A 14,895-nucleotide genomic window follows, 5' to 3' on the forward strand; every position below is an offset into this window, starting at 1 on the left:
TCCAACGGCGGCGTTTTAGAGTAGTTTAACTTTGGGCTTGTTAGGGTCAGATAGTTCCTACAAATATTTGGGTCAAAAAGGCCAGCCTATAGTTAATAAGGCCGTGTAGATGCTCCACGGAAGTATTTTACAAAATTTCAATACTTTGAATTGATTTTATTCAATTTAGTTTTGATATTGAAAAAACGCATGTTTATATTTAAATAAAAAGTTACATTGAAAGTAGGATGGTAACAATAGGACTACAATGTGATTATTGACTATTGTTCCATGTACTATATTATTGGTTGGTGTTTCATATTTTAAATTTTTTTTATATGGTTTCGTTGTTCAATTACTGTTTATCTTTAAAGTAGTCTAATGATAATAAAATTAGCGTGTGATTATTGATTATTGTTCAGTGTTTGATACTTTAGGGTTTTAAAATCATTTCATTGATCAAACAATATTCGTCATTTAGGTATTCTAATAATGATAAGATTAGGTCAACGAGTGTTGGTACAAGTGATTGAGATTCTTAATCAATGTATTGTATCATTGGTTAGTGTTGGACTCTTGTTAAGTTTTTGATGTTATTTTATTGGTCGATAAATGTTCGCCTTTAAAATAATAAGACAAGAGTATAATTAGATAATGACTATTGCTTATTGTTCTATATATTATTTTATTCGCTTATGTGATTAAAATGTAGTAACTGTTCTTTATTAGTATAATGTGATTAAAAATAAGAGTTAATTGCACTATGAGTCCCTAATTTGTGGCTCTCATTTTAAATTGGTCTTCAAACCTTTTAAAAAATTAAATTGCATATCTAAACTCTCATTTTAAATACTTGTTAAACTTTTGAATATTTCAATTTCATCCCTAAATTATGACCATCAATCTAAATCAATCCGTAAATTTGTGAACGTTCCAATAACTTCCCTAAAATAATTCAAAAGTTTGGGATAAAATTGGAATATTCAAAAGTTTAGGGACTAATTTAAAATGAGAGTGATAGTTTGAGGATAGATTTTGAATATTCAAAAGTTTGGGACCAATTTAGAAAAAATCATAGTTTGAGGATACATTTGGAATGTTCAAAAGTATGGGGATCAATTTAGAATAAGTCATAATTTGGGGATCGTGTAGTACAATTAACTTTTTAAATTGATCCCTTAACTTTTAAACATTCCAGTTTCATACCTAGAACATGACTCATTTTAAAGCATTTCTAAACTTTTGAACATTCCAAATTCATCCTTAAACCACGATCTCATTCTAAATTGGTCCTCAACCTTTTGAACATTCAAATAACCTCTCCCAATTCATTTAAAAGTATAGGGATGAAATTGGAATGTTCAAAACTTTGGGGACTAGTATAGAATGATGATGATAATAGTTTGGGGGATGAAATTGGAATATTAAAAAATTAGAGACCATTATAAAAGAAGATAAAGTTTGATGATGAAATTGGAATGTTAAAAAATTTAGTGATCAATTTAAAATAGAAGTTATAGTTTGAGGATGTGTATTACAATTAACTCTAAAAACAATTAATTTATAATATCGAACATAAAAGTAAACCAAGAAGAATGTAACCAAAAAAATTATAAATATAAATACTAGATAATGACGCACTTTGAGAAGGAAAATAAAATAAATCTTCAAAAAAATATATATATATGCGAAAGCTTAATACGATTACTAAAAAGGTTGGTATGATAAATGATAATTCCAATTTAAGTCCCTTTAAGTTCCTATCACTTTTAATGCAACCACGTCAAATATGACTTATTTTAAAAGGGTCTCCAAACTCTTATTTTCATTCCAATTAGTGCTTTTAATTAAAAAAGTGGACTTAAAGGATAAAATTTAAAGGGTGTTTAATTGCACCTCACATCCTCAACTATGAATCTTAGTTTAAATTAGTCCTAAACTTTTGTCCATAAAGTATGACTCATTTTAAAATAATCCTTGAACTTTTGAATAATCCAAATCCATACCCAAACTATGACCCTCATTCTAAATTGGCTCCTAAACTTTTGAGTATTCCAATTTTATCTCCAAATTTTTAGATGATATTAGGGGATATTATCAAATTATTCAAAAGTTTAGGAACTAAATTAGAATGATGATCATAATTTAGAATATTAAAAAAATTAAGGACAATTTAAAATGAGAGTCACAATGTGTGAATGTGTGATTCTTTCACAATTATTAAAATTTATGATATAAAGTAGGTAATATTTTAAACCAAATAAACAAGCTCTGCTGCTCCTTGGCAAATTGCCACCCTTTTAATTCCGGGAATGTCTCAGGAATGGTGGAGCAGATGACTTTGAAATTGAGGCCGAGACTCGAAAGCAACCAAAGGGTGGATATATGTACTTCTAGTAAGTATCAATGTCTTTTTGTTATTATTGTTGAAATGGTAATTGGATTAAAGTATCGATAAACTTTAAATTGATTACAAATTTTAAATGTTAACAGTATGGCCGAATGCAAAAGGATGAAGGGAGATGGCACACAGAGCGGTTCGGTATGTAAAATGAAATTGACATTGAGTAGTATTAGTATTTAGTGTTAATGTATTGATTAAGAAACGTTTATGTTTAATATTAGGTGAAAAAAGATGTGAGGTCCAAATGGAATTCAATGAGTGATGCTGAAAAGGAACCTTACATCACACAGTCAAGGAATGATAGTAAAGAATACAAAGAACGGAGGAAAGCACATGAAAATAAGGTATTCATTAAACTTGTAAATACGTTGATACAAAATATATAAGAACTATAACATTATATATTGTTAAAAAATGTAGGAAGTGTCGACAAGATGCAACATTAAAAGGGTGAATTTATTAATTAAACACCTTAAGGAGAAGGGTCAGTTGAATGTGCTGGGAGAAATAGGTTTTGGATCGTTGATCGGAGTAAGGGATCGACCTATTCGGAGGGAATTGTGTCGATCCCAACAGGGTGCACCCATAAAGTGTCGATCCATATATAAAAAAGTGTCAATCCCAAAAACATCGAAAACCAAAAGTATAATGTAATATGTAATTTTTCAATCTAACCGGTACAATTATACCGGTTTTATGAGAGAATATGTCTAAATAATGTGTCGACACTAATATAGTTTGTGTCGATATTTTTTTTCCAGAATGAATGGAAAACAGGGTGCACCCATAAAGTGTCGATCCATATATAAAAAGTGTCGATCCCAAAATCATCGAACCCAAAAGTATAATGTAATATGTAATTTTTCAATCTAACCGGTACAATTATACCGGTTTTATGAGAGAATATGTCTAAATAATGTGTCGACACTAATATAGTTTGTGTCGATATTTATTTCCAGAATGAATGGAAAACAGGGTGCACCCATAAAGTGTCGATCCATATATAAAAAGTGTCGATCCCAAAATCATCGAACCCAAAAGTATAATGTAATATGTAATTTTTCAATCTAACCGGTACAATTATACCGGTTTTATATGTCTAAATAATGTGTCGACACTAATATAGTTTGTGTCGATATTTTTTTCCAGAATGAATGGAAAACAGGGTGCACCCATAAAGTGTCGATCCATATATAAAAAGTGTCGATCCCAAAATCATCGAACCAAAAGTATAATGTAATATGTAATTTTTCAATCTAACCGGTACAATTATACCGGTTTTATGAGAGAATATGTCTAAATAATGTGTCGACACTAATATAGTTTGTGTCGATATTTATTTCCAGAATGAATGGAAAACAGGGTGCACCCATAAAGTGTCGATCCATATATAAAAAGTGTCGATCCCAAAATCATCGAACCCAAAAGTATAATGTAATATGTAATTTTTCAATCTAACCGGTACAATTATACCGGTTTTATGTGAGAATATGTCTAAATAATGTGTCGACACTAATATAGTTTGTGTCGATATTTATTTCCAGAATGAATGGAAAACAGGTGCACCCATAAAGTGTCGATCCATATATAAAATGTCGATCCCAAAATCATCGAACCCAAAAGTATAATGTAATATGTAATTTTTCAATCTAACCGGTACAATTATACCGGTTTTATGAGAGAATATGTCTAAATAATGTGTCGACACTAATAGAGTTTGTGTCGATACTAATTTAAATATCAAGTGTTTTCCACCGTTTATGATATATAGTACTCTTAATCGAGAAACCCTAAACATAAAGGCAAGCAGGCAGATCTTCCTCTTTCTTCTACCGTTATCATAAGTGACGATCAGATATTCAGGTAAATTTATCGTTATTTTATGGGTTTGATTGATTTCTATATTGGAGTTTTTATCATGAATGTGTTTGTGTTCCATTGTAATAGGAAAGCATTCATAGACTCGCACCTTTGTGTTGAGCGAATATTGGCAAAGAAATGACCGGTTAGATATGCTTGTGCCCATAAGTGTCGTGTATTTCCCTTCTCAATCACTCATGGATGCTTTTGGACGTTGAATTCTGAAACAATCGAACGCCATTGAATATCAAATTCCTTGGTTGTCCACCAGGAAGCCATGCATTTTGAGAATGCTGCTGTAAACTTTGGGTCACCAATGTTAGCTTGTGCATTGCGAGAAAGATGCCAAGAACATAATCTGTGCTTAGCATAAGGGATAACAGATTTGATAGCCCTCTGCATTGCCCTATCCCCATCGGTTACAACAGAAATAGGTGATTTATTCATCATGGCTTCTAAAAAATTCTGTAGCACCCACTCGAAAGATTGAGACGTCTCGTCAGCGATTATGGCAGTGGCAAACACAATTGTGTTATGGTGATGATTGACACCAACAATAGGCATAATTGGTCGACCATACAAATTATCTTTGTACGTTGTGTCGAACGCAATTACATCACCGAAGCATGTGTAATCCGATCTCGATGTAGAATCCGACCAAATAAGATTATACAATGCCCCCGATTCGTCTACCGAGTATGTCATAAAAAACCCGGGATCATCATGTTTCTTATAATCAAAGTAGGCAATAAGCGCATTCACATCCCCATCGACGATTTCCTTTGCTTTACCTCTTTGAAGTGCATTGTAGAGGTCTTTATGTGTAAATCCAACATTATGATAGCCCCCTGCCTGCTGCGTTAAATAGTTCATTACTTGTGACGTGCCAACACCGACCTCTTTCAATGTTGTTGCCTCATCGATATCAGCCTTACTTACAGCTCTATTAGAACGCATAAATGGTGTCATAGCAGATGTGCACAATGCATGATTATGTTTCTGATCAGACTTACTTATAACCCACTGATCGTTTGTATTTGTTGCTGTAACTACGACTCTAGCCTTACATCATGTTCTTGTGACTGGCGTATGAGCACGTTTACGATCAACAGTATTGACTTTTGATACTCGAAACCCTTCTTTGGAACAACAAAATTCTTGTGTCTTCACATTCCCTTCCACGTCAAGCCGTGTTGTTCCCTTACTGCACTAAACCCATGTTCCCGTGCGAATCCCTTGTAAAAGTGCCAAGCTTGATCACGTGAACAGAAGAGCTGACCAACCAATCTGTCAGATTCATCAACATTATGTACTTCATGACATTCCTCGGTTGGCTTAACATTGTCTACATCAGTATTATCCATGGCAAAAATTTTGTTGTGCAAGTTCAGTGCTCCAGGAGTTGATGGAGATGTAAACAAAGGTTCATTTTGAACATGTTTCTGTCGTGCTGCTTTCAATATGATGTGGCATTGGTAGTGGTAGTTAAAGGGTGGGTACAACATTAAATTCGCAGTACATATTTAGGTATGTACAATAACTACAAGTATATTATCATTAAATTTAGGTATGTACAATAACTACATATTTAGGTATGTTTGTTAACTACATATTTAGGTATATACATCTTTTGAGTGAGTTTTAAGATATTAATTTAGTAATTATAGGCGTCTAATGATTTATTTTTTACGTTACGGTATATATATTATTAAATTAAAAACAATAAACATATATACATATTTATTATTATCTTTGGTTAATGTTGTTAAATTTAAATTCTAAATAATATTTTATAAAATATCAAAACAATCAAATAATTTTTTGTGTAAATGAAATTATTAAATTAATATTGTAGGTGGAAAACATGAAACACTGTTAAAAAATTGAAACATAATTACATAACTTTTAGAAAAAGTATCGATCCTTTTTATAAAAAGTATGGACACTTTCAATATAATAGGTAAACATATGATGTAATAGGTAGCCCTTATATAATGTAATAGGTATCGTTTATATAATGTAATAGGTAGTGGTTATATTGTAAAGTGTCTATCCTTTTTATAAAAGTGTCCATACTTTTTTCACTGTGGAAAACATTAATTTAAGGTTATCTTTTGAGTGAGTTTTAAGATATTAATTTAGTAATTATAGGCGTCTAATGATTTATTTTTTACATTACGATATATTATTATTAAATTAAAAATTCTAAATATTATTTTATAAAATATCAAAAATCAAATAATTTTTTGTGCAAATGAAATTATTAAATTAATATTGTAGGTGGAAAACATGAAACACTATTAAAAAAATTGAAACATAAATTACATAACTTTAAAAGAAGTATCGATCATTTTTATAAAAAGTATGAACACTTTCAATATAATATAATGTAATAGGTAAATTTGCAATGCTCACTGTGGAAAACATTAATTTAAGGTTATCTTTTGAGTGAGTTTTAAGATATTAATTTAATAATTATAGGCGTCTAATGATTTATTTTTTACGTTACGATATATATTATTATTAAATTAAAAATTCTAAATAATATTTTATAAAATATCAAAACAATCAAATAATTTTTTGTGCAAATGAAATTATTAAATTAATATTGTAGGTGGAAAACATGAAACACTATTAAAAAAATTGAAACATAAATTACATAACTTTAAAAGAAATATCGATCATTTTTATAAAAAGTATGGACACTTTCAATATAATATAATGTAATAGGTAAATTTGCAATGCTATCGGTATAAATATACCAGTTTACTTATAAAATAGGTAAATATAAGCGCTACCTATTACATTATATAAGCGCTACCTAGTATGTTATTGTACTTTATAATATTTCCAGTTAAATAATATAACATAACTGATCTAAATTTTAACCGATCACTTATTTAACCGGTCACGTCATATATTAACCGTTTTTTAAGCGCCGCACCGCAGAATTACCCTTTAATTCCACCTTTAAGTCTCTCACAAACTCTCGACTACCACCAATTACCAAACTCCCTACAACGACATTTCCTTTTTGCATTGAACAGATTCAAAGATCTTCTTCAACTCCATTTCTTCATTTACAGTTCCTCAGGTTCTTCAACAACAACAGCAATGGAACCTTCATCTTCCTCTTCAGGTTCCATGAAAGTTTCGCCGCTCGATCTGATGTCAGCGTTAATCAAGGCCAAAATGGACCCTTCCAACGCCTCCGCCGCCGAAATTGCCGCCATCCTTCTCGAGAACAAAGAGCTCGTTATGATTTTAACTACCTCCATTGCCATGCTCGTCGGTTGGGTTGTCGTTTTGGTCTGGCTTAGTTCCGGTTCTCAGAAACCTAAGCAAATCGTTCCTCCTAAGCCTTTGATTGTTAAAGATCACGATGCCGAAGTCTATGATGGCAAGCAGAAAGTCACCATATTCTTCGGTACTCAAACCGGTACCGCCGAAGGCTTTGCCAAGGTTCCATTCCATTTATACATAATTTCTATCCTTTTTTTAATTCGTTGATTTATTTTTTCTCGACCGTGATTTGATTTTTATTGTGATTCAGGCTCTAGCTGAGGAGGCAAAAGCACAGTACGACAAGGCGATGTTTAAAGTTGTGGATTTGGTCAGTTTAATCCTGAGCCCCTTGTTTCTTTTGTTGTTTAAGTTTTTGAACTCGAATTGACGATTTTAACTGTTGAACCTTGTTTTTGGTGCTATAAATAGGATGATTATGCAGCTGATGATGATGAATACGAGGAGGAGATGAAGAAAGAGAATTTGGCGTTTTTCTTCTTAGCCACGTGGGTTATTTTGAATCATTTTCTTTTGAATGACTATACTTTTGTATTTTGTATTGTTGTGTTTATGTGTTTATTATATGTATATATTTTGAGAACCCGTTTTGTTGATTCGCTTAATTTGGTGAACTTGTAGATATGGAGATGGCGAGCCGACTGATAATGCAGCTAGGTTCTATAAATGGTTCGCTGAGATAAATGTTAATTGTAGCTAGTTAATGATGATAATGAGTTATTTCTTTAGCGAAATTATGGTAATTGTGGTTCTGCTAGAATTGTTTTAGTTAGCTGTTATTGGATTATTGAATGTGTGTTTGGATATTAGGGAAAAGAGCGGGGAGAATGGCTACAGAACATGAAGTACGAAATTTTTGTCCTTGGAAACAGACAGTATGAACATTTTAACAAGGTTGCAAAGGTGGTTGATGACATCCTTGCTGAGCAGGGTATGCTCTTAATTTTTCTTGTCTCCCCTATGCTTATATAAATGGATGCTTCTTTTGTTTTCAATCCTTGAAAAATCTGATTTCAGTGAGAGAAAGTGTGTCTTGACATGTATTCAAATTTTCAAACAGAATTATACAGATGGATAAATTTTAGGTCCATGCAGTAAAAGTTTGTTTTAAAGTTGGTTCATATATATTGTAATCAAATTATCACTGCTTAGGAACCTATGGGCTAACATTATCCTTTATACTTGCAGGAGCGAAGCGCCTAGTTCCTCTGGGTCTTGGAGATGATGACCAATGCATTGAAGATGACTTTACAGCATGGTATTAACTATTAAGAACCTCCACTCTGTTTGAATAAAAAAGTTTTTTTTCTTCTTTTATCTTTACCCTTTATTGAACCCATCTTGCTCTTTTAGGCGTGAATCAGTGTGGCCCGAGTTAGATCAGCTTTTGCGTGATGAAGATAACGCAACAACTGTTTCTACTCCATACACTGCTGCTGTTTTGGATTACCGTATTGTATTTTATGATCCTACAAATGCACCTGTTCAGGATAAAAACTGGAGCAATGCAAGTGGACACACTAATTATGATGCTCAACATCCATGCAGGTATGCAAGAATAGTTTTTTCAGATATCCCGGTGGCAATTTGTTAGTTTTTTTTCTTTAATGAAACCTAACATCTTTATTTGTTTCTAACTTAAAGGTCTAATGTGGCTGTGAGGAAGGAGCTTCATACTCCTGCGTCTGATCATTCTTGCACCCATCTTGAATTTGATATTGCTGGCACTGGACTTTCGTAAGTTGCTTTCCTAAATATTTTGGTAACTGTGTGGGTAACTTCTTGTTATAGCAATTATGAGTTTATGACCACCTCTGCTCCTCTTTTATCCTCATTTTATAACTAGATGCCAAGTGCTGGTAATTGCAAGTTTTCCTTTTAACATCATAGATAACTTTGCCTACTTACAGTTGTCTTCCTTTTCAGATATGAAACAGGTGATCATGTTGGTGTTTACTGTGAGAATCTAGACGAAGTTGTAGAGGAAACATTGAGATTGCCACTTGGTGGAAATTCTTTGCCTCCTTTCCCACCTTGCACTCTAAGGACAGCACTGGCTCGATATGCTGATCTTCTGAGCTCACCGAAAAAGGTTAGATTATTTTTTTGTTCTCATTATATCATAAACTCTGTTGTATTTTTCTTTGAATAAAGAAGCTAATTCTTTTATGCATATAACCTCCAGTCTGCCTTACTTGCTTTGGCTGCTCATGCATCTGATCCAACTGAACCTGATCGATTAAGACACCTTGCATCGCCTGCTGGAAAGGTTCGAGGAGTCAATTTATATTATAGTTTGGTTTCTTTATCTGCGGCTTATTTGTAATCTGATGTAACTTCTGACATTTTTACAGGATGAATATGCACAATGGATAGTTGCAAGTCAGAGAAGCTTCCTTGATACTGTCGAGAATATCTAAATTAAATATTATGATTGTTAACTAGATATTTTATTCTTTTAGTTATTAGATAGGATCAGTTTTAATTAGATAGAATCAATTTTTATTAGATAGAATCAGTTTTATTTTGTTGCTAATTTTATGCATCTTTTTATGTAAAATTATTACATTGTAAACTCTATTTAAGTCAGTCATATTCGGCAAAAATAAATATGATTTATTCGGAACAAGTTTTTCCGACTTTATGGTATCAGAGCCAAAATGACCAAACCCTACGATGATACCTCTGGTATCGACTCTATGAGTTCTACTCGCTCACCCTCAATCACCCTAAACACTGAATCATTCCAAAATATATCCATCACTTCTCACAAGTTGAATGGAAATAATTTCTTACAGTTGTCATAATCTGTAAAACTGTTTATTCGTGGTCGTGGAAAATTCGGCTATCTCTCAGGTACCATTACGAAACCTGTCGAAGAAGATGAAGAATCTGAAAGATGAGAGGCAGAAAACTCGATGATTATGTATTGGCTCATAAATTCCATGGATCCGAGTGTAGGGATAACTTATCTCTTCCTACCTACTGCTCATGACATTTGAAATGTTGTGAACGAGGATTATTCTGATCTCGGGAACGCAGGACAACTGTTTGAGCTAAAAACTCGGTTATGGAGGCTAAAACAAGGAGAAAAAACTGTCACTCAATACTACATTGACCTCAAGACCTTGTGGCAAGAGGTTGACATGTTCAACGACTACGAATGGAGTTGTGCTAAGGATAAGGCTCTATTCCAGAAGATGGTGGAAAAAGAATGCGTCTTTGAATTCCTTGTCGGCCTTAATAAGGAATTGGATGAAGTCAGAGGGCGCATTCTTGGTCGTGAACCACTACCAAGCATAAGAGAAGTCTTCTCTGAAGTCAGACGAGAGGAGAGCCAACGGACAGTCATGCTTGGAGGCCACTCACCAAATCTCACCGACTCTTCTGCCTTGTTCTCAGGTCAGCCACCACGTCACAACGATTGTCGGAACGACAGAGATTGACCAATCTGCGAGCACTGCAACAAACCGGGACACACTAAAGCCAAGTGTTGGAAGCTACACAGGAAGCCAGCCGAGAATTTTTCAGCCAATCAGAATTATCGTAATGCAAAGGGATTCCATGCCTCGTCTGAAGATGCTTCTGAAGAGCTGAAACCTGCCTCAGAACCGTCTGCCTTCAGCAAAGAAAAACTAGAGCAATTGTATCAACTAATGAGTTCCCATTCCATATCCATCACTCCTAACCCATCATCTTATATTGCCTCTTCATCATTAGTCCAGAAAGGTACATATCATACAGCTTTCATAGCCGGTTCTAAATCAAACCCTTGGATCATAGATTCAGGGGCAACATATCACATGACCGGTAGTTCCTCCATATTCTCATCTTATTTTTCTTTATCTGGTAATCTGAAAGTAAAAATTGTTGATGGTTCCTTAACCTCTATAGCTGGAAAAGGCTCTATTATTATTTCCCCATCTCTCACATTACTAAATGTCCTACATGTCCCAAAGCCTCTTGCAATCTCATCTCTGTTAATCGTATTATTCATGATTGCAAATACATTACTACAATAACATTTGATGGATTTGAATTTCAGGACCCTTGTTCGGGGAAGATGATTGGCAATGCTAAGGAGGTTGATGGACTCTATCACTTGGTCACGGAAAATCCTTCGGATAAACAAGTTCAGAAAACAAAATGCTTTACTACCTTGTCTTGTGAGAATGAAATAATGTTGTGGCATTATAGGTTAGGCCATCATAGTTTTAATTACTTGAAATATTTGTTTCCAAATCATTAAAAAAAAGGCGGTTTTTCTTTTCAGTGTGAAGTTTGTGAATTGGCAAAACATCATAGATCTGTTTATCCATCTTTAAAGTATATGCCATCAAAACCTTTTTCTCTTGTGCATAGTGATATTTGGGGCCCTTCACGAGTAAAAATAGCCTCAGGATCTAGATGGTGCATCACATTCATTGATGATCACACTAGAGTTACGTGGATTTATTTACTAAAAGAAAAATCCGAGGCAGCAAATGTTTTAAAAAAATTTCACTCACTGATCAAGACTCAGTTTAAAGCAAATATTAAAGTTCTTAGAACCGATAATGGTCGAGAATATTTTAATGCAATCTTAGGTGATTTTTTGAAACAAAAAGGAATTATTCATCACAGTTCTTGCGTTGATACTCCCCAACAAAATGGAGTTGCTGAAAGAAAAAATAAGCATTTATTAGAGGTGGCTAGGGCTTTATTGTTTGCTATGAATGTTCCTAATCATTTTTGGAATGAAGCACTCTTAACAGCGTCTTATTTGATAAATCGAATGCCTACAAGAGTTCTTAATTATATCACTCCTTTGCAAGCTCTAAAGAATATGTTTCCTGAAAATAGATCTTTTACTGATTTAACACCTAAAATTTTTGGTTGTATTGATTTTGTTCATATACACGGCCAAAATAGAGGAAAACTTGATCCCCGAGCACATAAATGCATATTTCTAGGTTTTTCACCAACACAAAAATGGTATAAATGCTTTGATCCTAAATCTGGGAAGTATTATGTGAGTATGTGTCGTAACCGTCTTTCGGTTAGGCCCCGGAATTGGGCTTCGAGTTAGGAAAATGGATTGGAGTCGCCACCGATCATTTATTTAAAGATAAATGGGTTGATCGGATACCCTATTTCTTATCTGATCTGCGTCTTACCAGAAATATGTCGGGCTCGGGAGTCGGTTACGGTCAAGGAAGGATTAGCACCCTTGAACCGCCCTTTCGGTACTACGTAATTTCCAGTTGTCTTAATTAAGAAAAATAACAAGTTAAATTAAAAGATAAAATAATGATCCAAAATTACTTACCTTTGACGGATTTACAAATATACCCTTTAAAAGTCAAAATATGGGTTAGAAGAGATGAATAAATGATAAATAAAGTAAAACAAATAAAATAAGGAGATTAAGTAAGAAATAAAGTAAATATAAATGAATAGAATATATAAAATAAAAAACACACTAATATATGCACAACAAACAACTAAATAAAAATAAATGATAATGCAAATAAATAAATAAAACAAGTAAAAGAATATAAAAACATAAAATATAGGATAAATATAAAAATAGATAAATAAATGAGTAAAATATAAAAAAGTAAAAGCATATATATATATATAAAGTAATAATAATAAAAAAAAGAAAATCAAAAGTAATATACATGCAAAATAGGAAATATATAAATATATATATATATAATAACACTAATAAAAAAACATATATATATATATATATATATAATAAAATTAATAGAAAGTAATATGCATATATAACAAGAATAATAAAATAGGAAAAAAATGATTTAGGGGGGAGAATTAAATATTTTAAAAAAATGAACACGCCTCGGGGGTGGATCTAGGTTCGAAACTTCGAAATCCCACCCTTTTTTAGTCATCGGCGCAACCCACGTTTTGGGTTATTCGAACCAAATCTCAAGAAAAATAACGTGCACATGCGAGAAATGAACGAACCAATGTAAAAAAAGATGCTACCTTTTATTTCCTTTTCGAATCGTTTACAACAACTTTGCCTTTGTATTTTCCGTGATTTCCTATGTGTTTTGTGTGTAAATCGTGTCTTACAATAGTGAGTTACAATGGCTATTTATAGTGCTTGTGGATCCTATCTTTAGGAGTTTAAATCATAGTAGAACTCTATCCTATTTTTTGAATCCTAACAAAATTCTATCATATCTTTAGGAGTTTGAATTCTAGTAGGACGAAAATGTGTGTTGACAGCTGCCCCTCTTTGCCCATAGTCGTGTAACGGGGATAGGGCAAAGATTAAAAGACACACTTTTCGTTCGGTGGAGTTGAAAATTGACTCTGATGTTTCAATAACTCCCTGTCGAATTGAGTTACGGATGACTCCTCCGTCGTGAAGCCGAGTTCATCTTGGAATGATATGAAATTGAAGCCGTAGTTCGGAATTTGAATCAGAACGTGGCTTCTCGTTGCCCTTCGGTCTTCTTCTCGGTTTAAAGACCTTGGATCGGAATCGAACTTAGAAATCTTCATTGACATATAGCTTTTGTTTGAAAATGGTTGCTTGTCACTAAGGCACGGTTAACCCAGGTCCTCTTCTCGACTTGAAAACATCGACTGCAACCGGAAAGTAGTGCGATTGATGTGTCATCGAGCTGAATGGAATCGAACTCGACAATTTTGATGGCAGATAACCCTTCTAGCATTGAGTTATGCTGTAAATGATGTGCCTTGGAGCTGAGCGTAGTCGAACTCGAAGGTCTTTGTTGACATATACTCCCTTTTTGAGTTGGATATCCTTTGCCGTGAAGTTGAAATCCAATCTAAAGATGGATGATGCTTGTGTGCACGATTCCCTTCGTCGTGAAGTTGAGCCTGAAATTGGATATCCTTCGTCGTGAAGTTGAAATCCAAGTAAGTAGCATTGTTCAGAGTCCAATATCCTCCGTCGTGAAGTTGAAATTGAATCTGAATGAAATTTTGTTGACAAGCAGCGGTCCCTTCGTCGTGAAGTTGAACTTGCGTTGTCTGGAGTCCAATATCCTTCGTTGGGAAGTTGTTGTTGACAAGCAGCGGTCCCTTCGTCGTGAAGTTGAACTTGCATTGTCTGGAGTCCAATATCCTTCGTTGTGAAGTTAAAATTGGCTCTGCGATTGGGAAGTTGTTGTTGACAAGCAGCGGTCCCTTCGTCGTGAAGTTGAACTTGCGTTGTCTGAAGTCCAATATCCTTCGTTGTGAAGTTGAAATTGGCTCTGAAATTGAGAAGTTGTTGTTGACAAGCAGCGGTCCCTTCGTCGTGAAGTTGAACTTGCGTTGTCTGAAGTCCAATATCCTTCATTGTGAAGTTGAAATTGGTTCTGAAA

The 14,895-nt window shown here is 33.7% G+C and overlaps 1 protein-coding gene and 1 long non-coding RNA gene across 2 annotated transcripts; both read left to right on the forward strand.

Annotated features, from left to right (window-relative positions):
* Positions 1-7,357: 7,357 nt before the first annotated feature.
* On the forward strand, positions 7,358-9,516 carry LOC120189326 (NADPH--cytochrome P450 reductase 2-like). Its single transcript, XM_039192637.1, has 9 exons — positions 7,358-7,705; positions 7,797-7,856; positions 7,958-8,034; positions 8,168-8,231; positions 8,357-8,477; positions 8,735-8,804; positions 8,900-9,094; positions 9,191-9,283; positions 9,393-9,516. The coding sequence occupies exons 1-9, from the start codon at positions 7,358-7,360 to the stop codon at positions 9,514-9,516; spliced, it is 1,152 nt and encodes a 383-aa protein (XP_039048568.1).
* Positions 9,517-9,551: 35 nt separating this feature from the next.
* On the forward strand, positions 9,552-9,957 carry LOC120189243. Its single transcript, XR_005522495.1, has 3 exons — positions 9,552-9,638; positions 9,732-9,815; positions 9,901-9,957. It is a non-coding gene; the product is annotated as an uncharacterized LOC120189243 (long non-coding RNA).
* The last annotated feature ends 4,938 nt before the right edge of the window (positions 9,958-14,895 follow it).

Source organism: Hibiscus syriacus, unplaced genomic scaffold, assembly GCF_006381635.1.
Source record: "Hibiscus syriacus cultivar Baekdansim isolate YM2019G1 unplaced genomic scaffold, ASM638163v2 tig00116954_pilon, whole genome shotgun sequence".
In the NCBI taxonomy this organism is placed as follows: Eukaryota; Viridiplantae; Streptophyta; class Magnoliopsida; order Malvales; family Malvaceae; genus Hibiscus; species Hibiscus syriacus.